Source organism: Castor canadensis, chromosome 4 (genome assembly GCF_047511655.1).
Source record: "Castor canadensis chromosome 4, mCasCan1.hap1v2, whole genome shotgun sequence".
NCBI lineage: Eukaryota > Metazoa > Chordata > Mammalia > Rodentia > Castoridae > Castor > Castor canadensis.
In genome coordinates this window covers 90708494-90727602 of record NC_133389.1, presented here as the reverse complement: position 1 = coordinate 90727602, position 19109 = coordinate 90708494, and the positions used below count along the sequence as shown (strand labels likewise).

Sequence of the window (19109 nt, the reverse complement as noted above, 5' to 3'; positions counted from 1 at the left end):
CACCCCCATCACCTTCTTCTTTCCCCCTCCTACCTCCTGCTGATTCCTGACCCCTCTAAACAATTCTCCTTTTACAATCATGTCATACTATTATTATTGTTCTTTTTAGGTCTAGATTTCAGATAGAGTGAAAACATGCAAAATTTTTGAGCATAGCTTAACTCACTTAACATAATGATCTCTAGTTCCATCCATTTTCTTGCAAATGGCGTGACTCCATTCTTCTTTATGACTGATAATACTCCATTGTGTGTGTGTGTGTATATATATATCTCATTTTATTTACCCAGTCATTGGTTGTTGGGCACCTAGGCTGATTCCTTGGCTTGAGTATTGTAAATAATGCTTCCTTAAACATGGCTGTGCAGGTATCTTGAGTGTATGTTGACTTATACTCCTTTACAAAAATGCCCAAGAGTGGTATACCAGAATCATAAGGCCATTCTACTTTTAGTTTTAAAGAACCTCCCTGCTTATTTCCATAGTGGTTGAACTTGTTTACATTCCCAAGAGAAGTGTAAGAGAGTTCCTTTCTCCATGCATCCTTGCCAGCAGGTGTTGATCCTGACTGGGATGAGATAGAATCTCATGTCGTTTTCATTTGCATTTCTTTATGGCTAAAGATGTCGAGCATTCTTCATGTATTTAGTAGCCATTTGTGTGAGTGTACATTTTAAAATTTTATATGCTTGAAGTCATTTTCTCTGTTTTCCTGAGATAGACAAATTCCCAGGACAGTAGATAAACGCCCTGGTCCTCTTGTTTTCAGTGCCATAACCCAGCCCTCATCTGAGCCTGGAGTTCAGGGTATGGAGGCCATTGATTTTGCTCTCTGTGATGAGATGCTCTCTTCCTTGCTGGGAAGAGCAGCAGCAATTCTGAGCATTGGTGGAGAGGGCCTGGGCTTCTTAAGGTCATTGCCAATTAACCTTTTTACTTTTATTCCTGCCTATTTCAACCCCATTCAAGGAATGTCTGGTGGCCTCTACTCCTGAGCCTTGGGGACTTGGGGTGTGTTCTGACGTTGTGCCTACTCTGCCCTGGGGCTCCACCATGCCCTCATCCATCTACCACTCTGTGTCTCCCTCCCCAGCTCACACAATTTGTGGCTATTATCCTTCTCTCATTTTCTTTGTCCTTGTTGGTTCATCCCTTTAAAAAAAAAAATCCCTTGCTGCCAATGAGTGGGCTTGCTGAATGTGTGTTTTCCTTCTTCCATCTGCAACTGAAATCCCTTCTAATTTTCAAGGTATTTTAACTGTATGAAGAGGTGTTCTTAGCATTGTGAATTAAGTGTTCTTTTCATTTTACTTGGCAGAAACTGAAATTCAGGGCCATCAGGCAATATTACATGAGGCCCTACCTATTTTCAGGTGAAAATCTACTGTGAAGGGCAGTGGATTTTAGGTTGTACAGTTGGAGGTTTGAATGCCTTCAACATCCCTCACTACTCTGTGACCTGACCCTAGGCAGGTGATTAAACCTCTATGTTTAGGGCCATAATTTCCACCTAGAAGGGACCTTGCAATAATTATGGTTAAAATAAAATTAAATGATATATTAAGCATTTGGAAAAAAGACTCATTTGTAATGGGCATTACAAGTATCAGCTTACATTATTGTCACTGAAGGCACTCTCTGTGATACTGTGGTGCTGGTGAGGTTAGTACCAGTGGTATAGGGCAGAGGTCTGATTCTAGGGGTCCCAACAGACCAGATCCAGCCACCCATCACCTCAAAAGTCCAGAGAAAGGTGAGTGGTGGTGAAGCAAACAGGAGGACCAGTATTCTAAGCCCTATCTGAGGGAGGGCAATTTGGTTCTGTCAAGAGAGGAGTAGTCTGATTGTGGGAGCGGGCAGCCTTGATTCCTATCATGGGTTAATTCCTCCCACTTCAAGGGGTGATTTGCCAGCAAGGGTCGTTCCTCCTGGAAACTTGAAAATATCTTAGTTATTCTTATCTGGGTATGTTCAGCCTTGAAGAGGGGCAAGAGAGATTAGGTAAATTTAGGGTTAATCAGCCTTGTATTACCAGTTTTTAGGCACTCTTTACATGATTAACATGTCTGTGCAGAGCTGAGCAGGAATCTGGGTGAATGAGGCAGATGTAATATGAAGGCAGAGATGCCAAGTTTTACTCTGAGTTTAGTTACCCAGAGGACATCTGCAAGCTGATGAAGAACCAGCAACCTTTAAGTCCTTGTTACACTTTTAGCAAAGCCAGCCTCTAAGTCCTTGTTACCAAGATGGGGAGCAACAGCAGGCAGCCAGGAGGTTCTACTTGTGTCAGGATGGTAGTGCCAGTGTGTTGTGAGGGGTGTGCTGAGAAGTTATGCTTCATCATGGTTTCAGGAGCCCAAGAGATCTTGCTCGCTGTAAATGCCCACACTCTCCAGGAGAGAAAGGTGTGAACACAGCCAGGGTGGCTCATCTTAGATTCCATAGTGACATTCAGGGATCAATATGCTTGTTCCAGAGACTCTTGTGCTCCTTATCTTGTATCAGAAAATAGCAATCTGACTGATGCCTCATTTAACAGAAGCCAGGTTGCCTTGTGTTAGCTCCAAGTCTCCTCCATATCCCCAGGGCAATTACCGTGCCTCAGCTGACAATGCTGAGCCTTCCTCTGTGGCATCCTGTGACCCTGCTGTCATCCATAGCTACATGGAGCCTGTGGAGTACACCTGTTCCCTTCACAACACTTTCCAGCCAGGAAATGCCAGGACTGAGTCTCCCTGGTTGGTCTGCCTGTAAGGCCCCCTGGTGACCCCATTGTCTACCCGAGGCTTACCTGCTTGTCTAAACATCAATGCTTGACATCCATGACATCCTAATGGTCTGATACTAATTTAAAATCGTGAAGTCATTGAACGTGAATCCATGGCAATTTGTCAATATAATCTAATAACTGGGGGAAATTGAGGACTTGTGCTTGGCATAATTTTCTCCACATCTGCCAGCTTTCTCCTCAGCTGGGGGAGAGGAGGGTAGTGATGAAAAGCTGAGGATGAGAGCCACTGTTTTAATTTCACCTGGGGCCGTAAATCGATATTCATTTATTATTCAGCCAGCACTAGCATTTCCCTGGGTGATATCCAAACACATGTGGTGTCAGAACGGTTTGAAATTTGTCCTCATTAGGAAGGCAAAGGACGCCTTTTTGCAGGCATAAGCAAGCCAGCCTCCCGATTCCCTGCTTGCTGCCCCACATCTTATAAACAGGAAAATGGGGGATGGTGCAAGAAGGGTAGGTTAGGTTTTCAGGCCTGGCCTCTGTCTGGTGTCAGTGACCATAGCTCATTGTGATCAGGAATTACAACTGTTGGTGTCACCTCTGATAGGAATAAGCTCAGCATAGGAGGTGACAACTAGTACTGCTGAAAACATTTCATTTCTACTCAAGGTTTTCTGTGAGCAACACCAGGAATACAAGCGCTTTGAGGTAAGGCTATGTGGCAGTGGTGATGGCAGGGAGGACAGCGAAACAGTGTTATAATGTGGGCATTTCAGGCCAATGACCAGCTAGAATCAAGGGTTGCCTATTCCATATGAAGATGAGAACCAGTCAGAAGATGCTATTGGATTTATAGATGTTAGCCACAGCCCATCTCCATATTGGTGGATGGGATATTGTCTGGGCACGATGGGAAGAGATAGTGGGGTTTGTTATTAGCCCAGCAAGCTGAAAGAGGCATAAAGACAGCGTGTCAGCCAAGGTCTTGCCCAGGGATTGGACTGCCTCATAGTCTGCTGTTGACCCTGACGGGTGTTGTTCCAGTGGATTCCCTCATTTCCCTCTGATCTCTTGACCTGACAGTACAGTTCAGGATGGGGCAAGGTCTTGTAAGTAAGGCTTAGACCTGCATTAGTGAGGCTCTCTTGCTGCTGTGACAGGTTACCTGACATAAACAGCTTACAGGAGGAAGGCTTCATTTAGGCTTATGGCTTCAGAGGGTTCAGTCTATGTTAGCTTGGCTCCATGTCCTTGGGCAGAATATCATGGCGGCGGGAGCATGTGCTGGAGGAGCAATGTCTTCACCTAATGACTGACAGGAAGTAGAGGTAAGAAAGGAAGGACTCAGAGCAAGATATAGTCCCCAAGGACATGACCCCAGGGACCTACTTCCCTCACAGGCCTCACCTCTTTCTTTTTACCGCCTCCCAATAACGTCTCATGTTAGAACTCCATCAAGGGATCAATGCATTAAATAGGTCAGAGCATTCACAACCTAATTGTTTCTGGATACACTATCACAGACGTACCCAGACGTATGTTTTATTAAACTCCTAGACGTTTCTTAATCTAATCAAGTTGCCAGATTAACCATCACGGACCCCATCAGCTTCCCTCCTATTTCTTTGACTGTTCCTTGCATCAACAATTGTTCATCTCCACTGGGAACCTGAATAAAAAAGTCTGATGTCAGCGGGAGGCACTTGGATTGAATTGTACAAAACCTTTCATGGGGAGGACTGTGAAACCAACCAATAGAATGAGACACAAGGACCACACAGGACTATCAGACATCACGGGTGAATCTCAAAAACATTGTGTTGACAAAAAGAAGCCAGATTTATAAATGCATACTGTATGTATAAAATTCATAAATAGAAAAAATTATGTTTGGTGAATGAAGTTATAAAGTGGCTGGAGGGACTGAGAAAGGGACACGAGGGACCTTGCTGGAGAAACATAAATGTTCTGTTTTGTTTTGTGGGTACTTACATGGGGTTTTACCATTGGCAGAATTAATCACATTGAGCCTCTAAAGTCTTCATTGCATAAAGTAAGAAAGCACAGAATTTTTTTTGGCATTACTGGGGTTTGAACCTGGGGCCTTGCACTTGTTAGTTGGGTGCTCTACTACTCAACTATGCCCTCAGCTCTTTCTTCCTTTAGTTATTTTTCAGATAGGATCTTAAACTTTTTGCCTGAGGCTGGCCTGGGTCTGTGATTCTCTGACCTACGCTTGCTGTATAGCTGGGATAACAGACTTATTCTACCATGCCTGGCTTATTGATTGAGATGCAGTCTTGCTAATGTTTATTGCCTGGGCTGGCCTCAAATTGTGGTCCTCCAGATTTCCACTTCCTGAGTAGCTGGGATTACAGGTGTGAGCTACCACACCTGTGCTGAGAAAGCATATGATAATTTTTGAAAACCCTAATCCTTAGGTACTTTTGGGAGATAGGACTTTAGTCAATCAAGCATCTCTGTGTCTAACCACCTCTTTTAGACCATTTGCTTGGTCATGAGCTCTGATCGCTCCTGTCCTGCACTTGTCCACACCACTCTCTTCTACTTACTGCCTCATCTCAAGTTCAGAGGGGAAAAATAGTTTGTTTCTAAGTCAGTACTACCAGCTCTACCTTTCTGTGATGATTGAAACTTCCTGTGTCTGCACCAATATCCACATTAAACACTTGAATGTGGCTAGTCAGATAACAAACTTAATTTTCAATTTTATTTTTTAATTCAAATTAATTTTAAATGTAAGCACATATATTTGAGAAAAGTACTATTAAAAAATCAGGGGATGAAGAGAGATTACACTTAGGGACCTCACTGAGCAGGTGGCTTTTGAGCAGAGGGAGAGATGACAGCAGAAAGGAAGTGGGCTGTGTGGATGTGAGGAGTTTACAGACAGAGGGAACAGCATGTGCAGAGGCACAGAGGTAGGAGCATGGCAGTCATGCTGGAAGAATAGCGAGGAGGCCAGGGTGGTTGCAACAGAATGAAAGAAGGGTAGTGTGATAAGAGGTGAGGGCAGAGGGGTCAGTTCCATCCAGTTAGTTTGGTTGGGTTCAGCTTTTATGAGAAGAGCTGGAAAAGATTTCATCCTATCCCTGCATACCAGGTCATGGGGACTGTCATTTACCAGGTCACCAGATTGTCAATAAGGCAGTGCAGGGGCTCTGTGTCTTCTGGGAAAAAAAGCTGACAAGGCCCTGGTCTGGCCAACCTAGATCCCGTGAGCTAGCAGACAGTAACAAATTTCACATGCCAGCACAAGAATCCTCACCCAGACCAGGTTTTCTCAGCACTCCCCTAATTGCTTTTGAGTTCTAAAATTAGCCCTGTGGCTTTCACCACATTCCAGCATGGGCTGAAAGCACTGGCAGGGTGGGTGGTGCCAGGCTGGGATAGAGAGTAGAGGATGGCAGGGCACCCTGAGCTCGAAACACTGTTCTGCCCCCTCTATCCCTTTGCTATTTAGTGTGAAGTCACCCCCTTGCCCCCAGTCTCATCTTCCTCACTGCAGCAAGGATTAGATGCTCTCTACATCCTTCTCTAGTTCTGATGCTGTGAGTCTGAGGTTACCTCATGTTTCTACAAAAGGAATGTGCTCTTGTCTGGTTGGTTGTGGTCAGATTTGGGGCCCAGGTGTGTGTGCCTCTGTGACTCAATCTCATAGGTAACCAGGTTTTGTCTTGGCACAAGACCGAAGTGTTTGGAATGTGAAGCTTTTTGTACCACTGGGATCTGTCAGGTTCTTAGAAGTCCTTTATAAGAATTTGTTCTATCAGATTCAGGTGTTGTTTTTCACACTTTGGGATAAATGAAGTTGGAAAATTAGAGTTGATGCATGACCAGCTCTTAGAAAAGATATGTCACATTCAGATAGGCTGACCATTGGCTCCTGTCACACACAACCTGGAAGGTAGTGGGGCATTTGGAGTAGGCTGAGGTGGCTGCTTCTATGCTGTCGTGAAGGTTGGGTTGGGGTACCGTCTTAGACCATTTGCATTGCTACCAATAGAGTACCATAGACTGAGGGGCTCGTGTCTCTAGGCATTTATTTCTTACAGTTCTGGAGGCTGGGAGACCCAAGATGAAGGCACCAGCAGACTTGGTGTCTGATGAGCTGTCTTCTTGCTATGTCCTCACATGGGGAAGGGGCAAAGTGGGGGGGGGGAGGCTCAAGGGTCTCTTTTACAAGAAGGCCACTAATCCCATTTGTGGGGGCTCCATCCTCCTGACCTAACACCCCCACCAAAGGCTCCACCTCTTGTACCATTATCTTGGGAATAGGATTCAACACAGGCATTTTGGACAGGCACAAACATCGAGCCCCACCAGGAGCTGTGAGCTGAGCTCTAGAAAGGGCAAGCAGAGCTCAGCAGCTCTGGTGGTGAGTGTGGGGGAAGGTTCTTGCAGTGGGCCTTGTCTGCTCACACCCTGGCTGGCAGGGAGGGGAGAGATATGCTCATACCCGAATCCTGTTTGGAGAGTGAATGAGGACCTAGGGGGTCTGTCTGACCCAGACTCTTCTGGCTTTCCCATAAGTTTGCTCTCTCTGATGACTTGATTTTCTCTAGAAATCCAGAGTAACCATCAGTGCTTAGAAGACAGTCCCTTGGGTGGTGTTTCTTCCCATTCCAAGGTACATTCCAGCATCCAGTTCGATTGTTAGAAAACTGGTCACCCTCTCCTTTCCCTGCCCTGCTAGCCCAGAATATGCCTTTCCTGAGTTAGGTGTTTAACCCTATGCTCCCAATCCTTACTGAGGATTACAGTGGTCTGAATGTTTGTGTCCCCAAAAGTTCCTGTGTTGGAATTGTAACCTCCAAGGCTGTGATATTAGGGGAGAACTTTGGGAGTTGATCAGGTTACCAGGGCAGAGTCCTTGTGAATAGAGTGCGTGCCCTCACAAAAGAGGCCCCAGAGAGCGACTTTGCCCTGCCGCCCTGTGAGAACACAGAAAGCATTCCTCACCAGGGTGAATCTACTTATGCCTTGATCTTGGATATCCCAGGCTCCAGACTGTGAGGTGTTTAACAGAGTGGGAAACACTTGAGGGAGTGTAGAAAAAGGAGTGGGAGTACAGCTGGAGAATTTGTGAGACTTGAAGTCAAACATCTGTGTTCATGTTCCACTGTTGACCTCTCCAAGGCTCTGTCCTGATCTTTGTAAGTATTGTGGTTTGACCTTTTTTCTCTACCTCACACTAGGATAATGAATATTCACTTATGAAAATGTGTATAAGCTGAACCATGTAAGTATTAAATTGTCACCTGACCATCTCTGAAATAAATTGCCTTTTAAAAATTATTTTATTGAGATATAACATACATACAATAAAATTCACATGTTTAAGCATGTAATTTGATGGGTTTTGACAAGCTACAGATTCAGTCCTGACATCTATATGGTCTCAGAATTACCACCACGTGAAGGTATAGGGAGTTTCCATCATCCCAAAGGTTCCCTCATGTATTCATTACTTTCTCTACCCAACTGATCCACATCTGTTACTGTAGTTTTCCTTTTCTAGAATGCCATGTAAATGGAATCATATCCTACTCAGTCTCTTGTGTCTGTCTTTCCCCTAGTATAATGCTTTTGAATTTCTGTCTATTTCTGCTGAATACATCTGTAGTTCATTCTTTTTAAATTACTGAGTAATGTTTCATTGTATGGATAGACAACAAATTACCCATTCACTGGGAATCGGACAGTTTTTAATTCCTATGAAATTAGCAACTGAGAGCATTGGTGTGTAAGTCTTTGTGTGGATACAGGTGTTCATTTCTCTTGGGTAAACATCAAGGAGTAGAATTACTGAGTCCCATGGTAAATCTAGATTTAATATAATAAGGAATGGCCAATCTCTTTTGCAAAGTGCCTTACCATTTTGCATTCCCACCAACAGAATGGGAGCATTCCAGTTGCTCCATAGCCTTGCCACACTTGTTATTGCCTCTCTTTGATTTTAGTGATTCTAATGAACATGTAGAATCTCACAGTGGTTTCTACTTACATTGTCCTATTGGCCTGTGATGTTGGTCACCTTTCCATAACTTGTTATTCTTAACTTTTTTAGGTAGTGCCAGTTTGAGTCTTTTGCCTTTTGTAACAATCCAGCTTGACATAACTATAGCCATCTTGATCATAACTGTCATTTGGCCTGCTAGGTGACCTTGGTATATATCCCAAATGCTATAGGACAAAGTTCTTAAGGTAGCCAAACACGTGCTGGCCACTGATGCCTGGACTTTAACTGAAGCTGGACGTGTTAATACTTTTTGAGAAAGGCCAGAACATCCTGCTGGCTACAGTCCACTTTTGTCTTGCTGCTTCCCCAAACATAATTCACTAAGAAATTTCTCTTTTTGTTCCTAGGCCTGTCCATCCCTTTCTTCAATCTGGTTCTCCTACAATGGGATGAGGTTTTTCTGAAATATCATTTTCTTTTTTGAGTTGTAGAAATTCATTTATTTTTCATGTATTTTTAAAATTATTGTTGTGCTGGGGGTACATTATGACATTTACAGAAGTTCTTACAATATGTCATGGTTGAATTCACCCCTTCCATCATTATCTTTTATCCCCCTCCTTGCTTTCCTGGAATAGTTTGAACAGGTCTCATTTGTCCATTTACATACATGTGAACATAATATTCCCACCACATTCACCATTCACCCTCCTCGACCCTTTCCTTATATCCTCCCCACTCCCGCTGGTACCAACTTCTCGGACAGGACATGTTTTGCCTTCCTGTTCTCTGTGTTTATAATTTTTTTTTTGTTTAAAATAGCTATACATGGAAATGTCACAATGACATATGTACTATAACTTGAAATGGCTCATATCTTCTATTTTTCTCCTTTCTACCTTGTCCCCTTCTTATGGTAATTCAAGAGATTTAAAAATTCTATATTCATTCTTGTACAGAAAGTACAACAACCATATTCACTTTCTTAACTTCCTTCTTTTATCCTCCCTCTCCCATTAATGTAGCCTGTTTTTCATAACATTGCTTATATTTGTATTGGGTCTGTATTCTACATATGAGAGAAAACATGTGACCTTTGGCTTTCTGAACCTGGATAATTTCATCTAAGGTGATGTTCTCTAATTCCATCCATTTACCTGCAAACAACAAAGTTTCATTCTTCTTTGTGGTGGAATAAAATTCCATTGTATATAAATACCACACTAAACTTATTTTGGATATAATTATTTTATCAGATATATTTTGCAAGTATTTTTCTTTGGTCTGTGGCTTGCTTTCATTTTCTTACTAGTCTTTCAAGAGCAAAAGTTTTTAATCTTGATAAAGTCAAAATTATCCATTTTTTTCTTTAATGTTCTTTTTTCTTAAGAAATCTTTGTCATGCCAAAGTTATAGGCAATCTAGAGTTCTAAAGTTTTTGCTCTAACTTTGAGATCTTCAGTCCATGTGAAATTAGATTTCCTATGTAGTGTGAGGGTAGGGATCAGGATTCATTTTACTGCTTTTGTATCTTTGGTGGAAATTGAGTGACTGTATATAGGAGAGGATGTATTTCTGGGCCATTTTGTCCTATTGATCTATATGTCTGTCTGTCCTTATAAGCAATATCATATCTTAATTATAGTAGCTTTATAGGAAATTCTAAAATCAGGCCTAGTGTAAGCCTTCAAACTTTTTTCTTCTATTTCCAAAGTGCTTTTGTCTACTATTATTCTTTTACTATTATTATATATTATTATACTAATATATATATATATATATATATATATATATATATATAATTTAGAATCAGTTTGTGTTTATTTTTTAAGCAGGGTCTTACTATATAGCTCAGGCTGGCCTTGAATTTGTAATCCCCCTACCTCAGCCTCCTGAGCTCTGAGATTACAGGCCTGTGCCACCACACCTGGCCAGCTTGTCTTTCTCTTTTTTTAAGACCTGTGAAATTTGGCTTAGAATGGCTTTGTATCCAGATCAGTTTGAGAAGAACTGGCATCTTAATGACGTTGAATACAGTGTGACATTCCATGTAGTCAAATCTTTACTTTGTATCAATAACATTTTGTAGTTTTCAGTGTATACATTTTGCATATATTTTGTGTTTTGGACTTTTATGCTACTTTAAATAGTATTTTTTAAAGCTTTGTGTTATTTCTAGTTAGTGTATAGAAATATAATTGATTATTACCTATTAAACTCATTTATAGTTCTAGTAAGTAGTGTATATATGTATGATAAATTACTGAGAATGTTCTAAACAGAAAATGATGTAGTTTACAGTTTCCCTTGCTTTTCTGTCCATCTCCTGGCAAGTCCTGCTTATTCAGTGTTGAATGGAAGTTATGAAAATGGACATCCTTGTTTCTTCCTGATCTTAGGAGTAATAATCACCATTGATTGATATCAGCTGTAAGTTTCACCTAGATAACATTTATCAGATATCTAGGAAGTTTCTACTCCTAGTTCATAAGAGGTCTTTTTCTTCCTTGTTTCCTTTCTTCTGTCATTATGAATGCTTTTTCTGCATCTACTGAGCTGATTGTATGGGTTTTCTCCATGATCTGTTAATATGGAGGATTGCTTTGATTGACATTTAATGCTTAATGTTGTTTTTCTAGGATAACTCCTGCTTGGTTATGGTGTATTAGCAGTTTTATTTATTGCTGGATGTGTTTTGCTAATTCTCTGTTAGGGATTTTTGCCTCTGAGTTCATGAGGACTAATGGTCTGTAGTTTTCCTGTCATGCTTTGGTCCGGGTGTCATGGTAATGTCAGTATGAATTAGAAGTTTTTCTTCATCTCTTTTCTGGGAGAGTTTGTGTGAGAATCAGTTTTGTTTCTTCCTTAACTGATTAAACATTTGGTAGAATTTACCAGTAAAATCATCTGAGCCTGAAGTTTTGTGAGAAGAGTTTTACTATAATTCAATGCCTAAGATTGACACTGGGCTCTTCAGGTTATCTGCTTTTTCTTGAGTGAGCTTTGATTTGTCTATTTTATCTGAGTTGTCAAATTTATTGGCACAGAGTTGGTTACTTTATTTCCTTATGCTCTTAATAGATTATACTGGATCTGTAGCCACCATCTTCTTTCATTCCTGATGTTGGTAACTTGTATTCTCTCTCTCTTTGTCTTTTTGGAAATAAATCCTAGATCCAATGGTATTGATGGTTATAAAGTACCATTTTTTGTTTTGTGGATTTCTGTTTTTTTCTATGTTTGTTTGTGTGTGTGCACGCATGCATATGCTGAGGATCAAATGTACCTTGTACGTGCTAAGCACACACTTTACCTTTGAGCTCTACCTCCAGCTATGTTTCATTGATTTCTGACCTTTATTTTGGAATTAATTTGACTTTCTTTTAATCCTTTGATAAAAGGAAATCTTAGAGCATTGATTTTAGGGCTTTTAAATATTTTCTTATACATTATTTAGTATAAACTTCCTTCTAAACACTGCTTTTGCTGTATTTCACTAATTTTAATATGCTGCCCTTTCATTTTCTTGTACTTCCACAATATTTCTTATGTGCCTGGTGATTTATTCTTTGAATCATGAGCTTTTAATAAGTTTTATTTTGTTTAATTTTAAAATATGAGGATATTCTAGATATCATTCTGTTAATTCCACTGTTGTCAGAAATTCTGTTTTGTATGGTTTTAATTTTTTGTTGGTTCAGATATGTTTTATGGCACAGAATGTGATATACATTGATGAATATTCCACATGCATTTGAAAAGAATGTGCATCCTGTTCCTGTATGGAAGGGGTTCCATAGGTGTCAGGTGGGGTTGCTTGATAGTGTTGCTGAAGTCTTCTATATGCGTACTGATTCTCTGTGGATTTGTACTGTCAATTACTTAGAAGTGTTGGAATGCATCTTTTTCTATTTTCTTTTCAGTTCTCTGAGTGAATACTGTGGTATATGCCATTATTTTCATAAGTGTATAATAACAAGATAAATTCATAGAGGGCTTGGTCAAAAGGTAAATATATTCATTCTTTTTTTAGAGAAATTGCCCAAGTTTTGTCTATACAGATTGGTACCAACACCAGAATTGTGTGAGAACCTGTTTTCCCTTAACCTTCTAATACTTTTTGTTAGGTAAAAATGATCTCTAGCTATACTTTGATTTTTCATTTCTTTTGTAAGTGAGTTTGAGCATCTTTCATAGGTTTAAAATTTATTTTCTTTTTAACTGTCTTTTGCTTGTGTCCTTGATTCTCTTTTTATTATTTTGTTGGTTTTTTATAGGCTTCTATGAGCTCTTAAGTGTGTATTAAGATTAACTATTCAGGATGTTCCTTATAGTTTGTATTTGAAGGTGACCTTTCTCCCACATCTGTTTAAATTTTTATATAGTTGAGCAGATCAATCTTTTATAGCTTTGCTAGCATGGATGTAATTTATGTACAGTTTGCCTTTAATGTGAGTTTATCCTTGGCTCTGAATGAGTGGCTAATTTTCTTAAACATTTTTGTCCTAATATGCTATTGTTTAAGATTCAACTGGGAGAAATTATAGAAACTAAGCACGGTAACAGTGGGAACTGAATAGGTAACAGGAAATGGGTGTCCCTGTTTTCATGGAGTACTAGGTTTAGAGACATGAAGTATGATTACAAGGTCATAGATTAGGCATCCTTGTATGATTTACCTCTGACTACCCTGAATTGGCCTCCATAACCTTGGTGAACTGTGAGGAAGCTGGATGACACCTCTTGCCCTGAAGCTGCCACAGGCCTGGCTCCGGACTCAGGGCAGCTGCACAGAGGACCCTGTGGGAGTGGCGGAAGAGTTGTGACCTCGCTGCTGCCCTACCTCCCCTCCAACGAGGGTGAGTCTGCCTGTCAGCAAACTCAGCTAAGCAGCAGCAGCACCAGGTGCCTTCTTGACCTTCAGGGACCAATGGCCCCTGCCGCTCTATCTTCCACCTGTCTCACAGATGTCTGTGGGGCCAACTTGGAGGTATTTAGGAAGAAAATTCTGAGAAACGTTCCAGATGAGCTCTGTGCACACAGTATGAGGCCACCATGGACAGTAGGGCTCTTTTTTTCTTTTTTTTTTTTTCCATCTTGCAGAGGATGAAGTAGAAGGAGAGTTAAGTGACCTGCCCAGGATCACACAGCTATTTAGTGGGGCTCATTTTAACCACTGCCCAATGCTTCCACTTCATTATGCCAGGAACCCATACCCTGTGCTCCAGGAGTGGACCTCAGGGCCACCCAGTCATGGATAGCTTCTCTGTGATGTAACTTCTCAGAATAAGGAAGGGGCTCCACACCCGTCCCCCTGGTAAGCTGCTGTGGATCCTGATCATAGTCTTTCTGACCTTTCTTTACTTTTTACTGTGGATACTTTCCCTTTCCTTTTATAACAACGCTTATTTAGTCCTTAATTTGACATGTGGTAGGACAAGTAAGCATGTGTACAGTGTGTTTGGACCCATTAACAACAAGCACTGCCCTTTACTGTACATCAGCAGCTTAGCAGGAGCTGTAGAGATGTCCCATTTCCACATTCAGGAGACAGAACAGAGATTCAAGAGTTCAAGTACATTTCCCCATAAGGAGAAATGCAGTCTTGAGCAGAGGCCTGCAGGTACAGCCAACAGGATGGTCAGCAGGCCTCCGTTGAGCAGTGAGATCCTTGGGATAGCACCCAGGGGTGGTATTTGGGGGGAAGGAAGGACCCTCCATCTGCCCAAAGGGTGAACACAGACTTTTTCCACCTCTGGAAATTTAGGGAGAGGGCTGGCTGGGGCGGGGGAAACTGAAAGGAACTAGAAAGGCTCCCAGCCTGGGGTGAGGAAAGTGAACTCAGCCTCTGGTTTTGGGGCCTCAGGGGACTTTATTCACTTAGTCAGCTATCTCAGTCTCCCAACCTGTGCTCTCTGAGTCCAGTCACCACCTGGGATTATACTCATGTGTGGTTCCTTACTATTGTGTCTTAGTCTGATCAGCTAGATTTAACAAAGTACCATAGACCAGGTGGCTTATAAACAATGGAAATTTATTTCCTATAGTTTATCTGGTGAGGGTCTGATTCCTGGTTCATAGAATGCTGTTTTCTTACTATGCCCTACGTGAGAAAGGGGCAAAGGGGTTCTGTAGGGTCTCATCTATTGGGGAGATCACTAATCCTATTCCTAAAGATTCCATGTCCATGACTTCATCACCTCCCAAAGGCCATCCTCTAAGTACCATCGCACTGGGGATTAGGACTGGGCACATGAATTTTAAGGCAGTGGGGCACAGGCATTCAGACCCTGGCATTGTGCTCATCTGATTCTCTGTGGATGTCATCTCCTGTAATTAGACTGTGTCCTTCACAAAGGGAGCTATGACTTGGGGGTTCTGGATCTAGCCTACCCCATTGTGGCAGCCCCTGCTTTGACTCCTGCTTAGAGGGACACCAGATTCACCAAGAGTCTAGATTTGAACAGTCCTTACTGATAATTTTGAAAAAAATACTAAATAGAAATAATTTTAGCTTTATAGAAGAGCTGGGAGCGGATGCAGAGGGCTTCCATATCTCTTCAGCCTGTTCTACGTTAATATCTCATGTGACTATGGCCCATGCATCCATAGCAGAAGTTCACAACATGCTAACAAAGCATCTCCTTAGTTTGATTTCCCCAGTTTTTCCACTGATGACCTTTTTCTGTTCCTGGGTCTGGCCCAGGATACCCTGTTGCACTTAGCTGTCACATCTTCTTTGTCTCCAGTTTGTGACAGTTTCTTGGTTATCCCTTGTCTTGCATGACCTTAACGTGTGAAGGAGTAGTGGTCAGGTGTTTTGAAAACTCCCCCTTACTTTGGTGATGTTTATTAACCTTGATCACCTGGATAGGAGCTATCTGCTGGTTTCTCCACTATAAAATTATGATTTTTCCCTTTCCATACTCTGTTTGTTCAATTTGAGTCATGCAGCCCATGTTCAAGGGACAGGGGTGCTGATCCCCACATCCTATAGGAAGGACTAGCAAAGAATTTGTGAGCATAGTTGTTAAAACTGCCACTGCCATTGATCTGTATTTTGTGGGAGACACTTTGATGCTGTGCAGATATCCTGTCTCCATTGGGATGATTTTTCAAATGACCATTCAGTTTTAAGCCCAGAGACAAAGGCTGTCTCCTTCTTCACTACGTTAGTGAAGTTATTAATAAGATGCTTAAGGAGAATTCTGCTTCTTTGTGGATATATTATGACATATAGGATTTCTGCTGGAGGTTGCATCTGAGTCCTGGAGAACCTGGAGGCTATGTCTCATGGAAGTGACACATAGGAGCTCAAAGCAGAAGAGCTCCGTGGGCCTGTGTCAGGAGGTAGCAGTGCTGGCTTTGAATATGTGACTCACTCATTTGCTTGCAAACGTAAGGTAACAACTTCCAGGAGGTGTTAAGATTGTGTCAGTACAGACTATATTTTTAGATGTCATTTTTCCACCATGAAAACTATATTTGAAATCTCAATTGTGTGAATTAGGGGTTAAAAATACATCTTTTAGCTCCAGCCAGACTTGACCTTGTGACTAGTTCTGTAGTCTTTGCATGAAAGCATTCTTAGGCTAGTGATGTGTTCCAAAATTCTCAACCAACTACTTTGTGAATTATCTGTGGAAAATTCTATTTAGACACCATACTTAGCATTCTGACCAATTCTGTTATCGATCAATGATTGTCACTCATTTTAGCAGAAAAGTGAGAACGTGAATCTCCTACAGGAAAAAAAATACATAATGATTTTGTAAGTAAATATAAATCTGGATATGTGTTTTTGATTATCTTTTCTAAATCCCAGAGACACAGATAAATGAAAGCATGAGGTATATCCCCATCTGGTGGCAGCATACCTGAGTGATTATTTATACTTAGAACAAAGCTGATCTTTAAGGCAAGAGGTTTGCAGATGACCTGCTCTAGCAGGAGCTGAACTGTTGAAATCTGGAATTTTCTCTTCTAGGATGATTTCCTGTTCAGTGTCTCCATTTTAAGTGGAATTCTTTGCAGCGTCCTGGCTGTGTTGAAGTTTATGCTGGGGAAGGTTCTGACCAGCAGGGCACTCATAACTGATGGTGAGTAAGGCCAGTGTGCCTGATCTCTAGGGCTGGGCTCATAGACGGGGAAGATAAGTTTGGGCCACTTTTAGCTACTTGCCCACTTGAAGCAAAAGCTTTTTTTTTTTTTTTTTAAATAGTGAAAACCATTTAAATAGTGAACGAGCTGGCTTCCCAGACTGAGCTTTCTGTTCTTTTCTCTGCTTTTAAGCAACACTAAGGCACCTCTGTGTGGAGCAGGCAACCAGCCCCAGGCAACTCCAGCGACCTAAGAGCCCCTGTCATGGCCTTCCTAAACCCCAAGCTTCAGGAAAGGGGAATTCTGTCAACCACCAGATCCACAGGGCTTACAGAGCTCTCCTGTGCCTGGTACTTTGTGAGGTGCCACGTGAGCTGGGGAAACCAGCTCTTTCTGCAGAATCCACCTTTTGGGTGTCTTCCCTGTTGCTGGAAGGCATCCTTCTCTGGTCTCCAAAGTAGAGTTTCAGTTTATTGAAATAACTCTTGTGGGATAAGTGGATAGCTCTTTCTGCCAGAGCTGAGCTGAAGCACTTGCAATTTAGTAAGTGGAACCCACAGGCCAGCCTTCTGGGCTGTATGTTGCCCACAAAGACACCATGGAATTAGAGGCAGCTCATATCAAGTGGAGCCTAATAGGGTTTTGCAGATCTGGGCTGATCTAGGTTCCCTTTTCTCTCTGGGGCAGACCCAGAATTTGAGTCAAGATGTTCACCTGTTCTTGTGATTTTTGTGGATTGTTGTTTATGAAAAGTAAATGCCTCCCATGGCGTCAGATTCCTTTCTGCAGAGATGAACAGCACAGGGGACCTGGGACTGGACCTCAAGGCTGAATGGGCAGTCAGGTGTTTGGATTTGGATTTTCCAGTTACTATCAGGGTCCCTTTCTGTGTCTCTGGAGGACACAGCTCTGGCCCAGATCCTTAGGGCAGGACAGAGCAGAGGTCTGGGTAAACCATGTCTTCCTCATGTCTCATTATGTAGACCACATGGGGCAGGGCAGGCATGCCTGGGAGTCAGGGACAGCATAGGCAGAGGCAGATGGTGCTCTGAGCTCCCAGAGTGAGGATAGTGCTGGCCTATCTTTAATTAGAAGCCTGAGTGTGGGTCCAGCTGCCCCCCCAGACCCACTATAACCATGGGGCATGGCCCCTGTCTCTCTGAAACTATAGGTCTTCTGCCCAGTCTGCTGGGTTTTCCCTAACATTATAGTCTTTCCATGTCCAAATTTGTATTCAGGCTCCACTGAACTTCTGGCTTCTCATCATTTCCCGTCTCTGTACGGTATTCAGGGGAGAACCCCATGCTAAGTATGTTTTTCCAATAAAATAAGGTTGATTCTCACCCACACCCAAGCGGAGAGTGCCATTTCCAGTGTACTCTTAACTAGGAGGAAGGGGAAATTACAAAGAATTGTCCCACAAACAGATAAAAGCAGGGAAGAGCCCTTCTCCAGGCAGAGGGAGTCCTGTCTTGGGAGAGAGGTGTGGAGGCATGACCAAGGGCAAATTCCAGCAGGTCACGAGTATGGATATTTTACCAAATATTTAAACAGATGGGGGTGACATGATTGATACGTTCTAAGAGTCCTCTGGATGTCTGTGGTGGGAGGGTGATGGATGGCTTTGGGGTTTGAAGTGGGAGGGAAAGTGGTAGAGAGTGCACTTGATCCAGGGAGGGAACAAGCACCCGCCCGCAGCCTGGTATAGCAGGGGCCCCTGGCTCCTAGGAGCAGACATTTAGGGGAAAATACAGGACAGTAATTACAGCCTCCTGCAAATTGTGTTGTCTGGGCTGTGGGCTTTCATTCATTGATTGGTGCTCTTTAGTGATCTCCACAGGTGGTGTGGGGATCGGAGCCGTGGCTGTCATTAGTGTTAGCGGCTCTGTTGGGGAAGGCTCTGTAATGCACATCGTGTGACTGCTACCCTGACCAGGACCTGGCCAGGCACCTTCTCCTCAAGAGAAGAGAAGAAGCAAGCTCAGTGTCTCCTGTGGGAAACAGGGCACACTTGCCTGTCACCTGGTGGACTGGGGCAGCCCTGTGGGAACTGGGTCCTGCTGGCTCTGCCAGGTCCTTTGTTTTGGGCATCCCCTTAGCTCTTCCAGGAAAAGTGACAGCAGGAGGTGGGTGGTGGAGGCCGAAGGCACATTCAGGCTCGCCCATGCAGATCTTGTCCAATTTGGTGCTGACATGCAATCAACACACATAGGTGCTCTCAGGACCAGGACGAAGCTTGCTTGGTACTATTAAAAGTAAAACTGTTTTGTACAACATATGAGTACTACAAAT

The 19109-nt window shown here is 42.5% G+C and overlaps 1 protein-coding gene across 1 annotated transcript in view; it reads left to right on the top strand.

The window, feature by feature from the left end:
• The window catches only part of Tmem163 (transmembrane protein 163), a 221037-nt gene that overhangs the window by 196769 nt on the left and 5159 nt on the right, over window positions 1–19109 (top strand). Inside the window, exon 6 of the mRNA XM_074070617.1 lies at window positions 16705–16816. Coding sequence (XP_073926718.1) covers window positions 16705–16816 — 112 coding nt within the window. The remainder of the gene's footprint in view (window positions 1–16704; window positions 16817–19109) is intronic.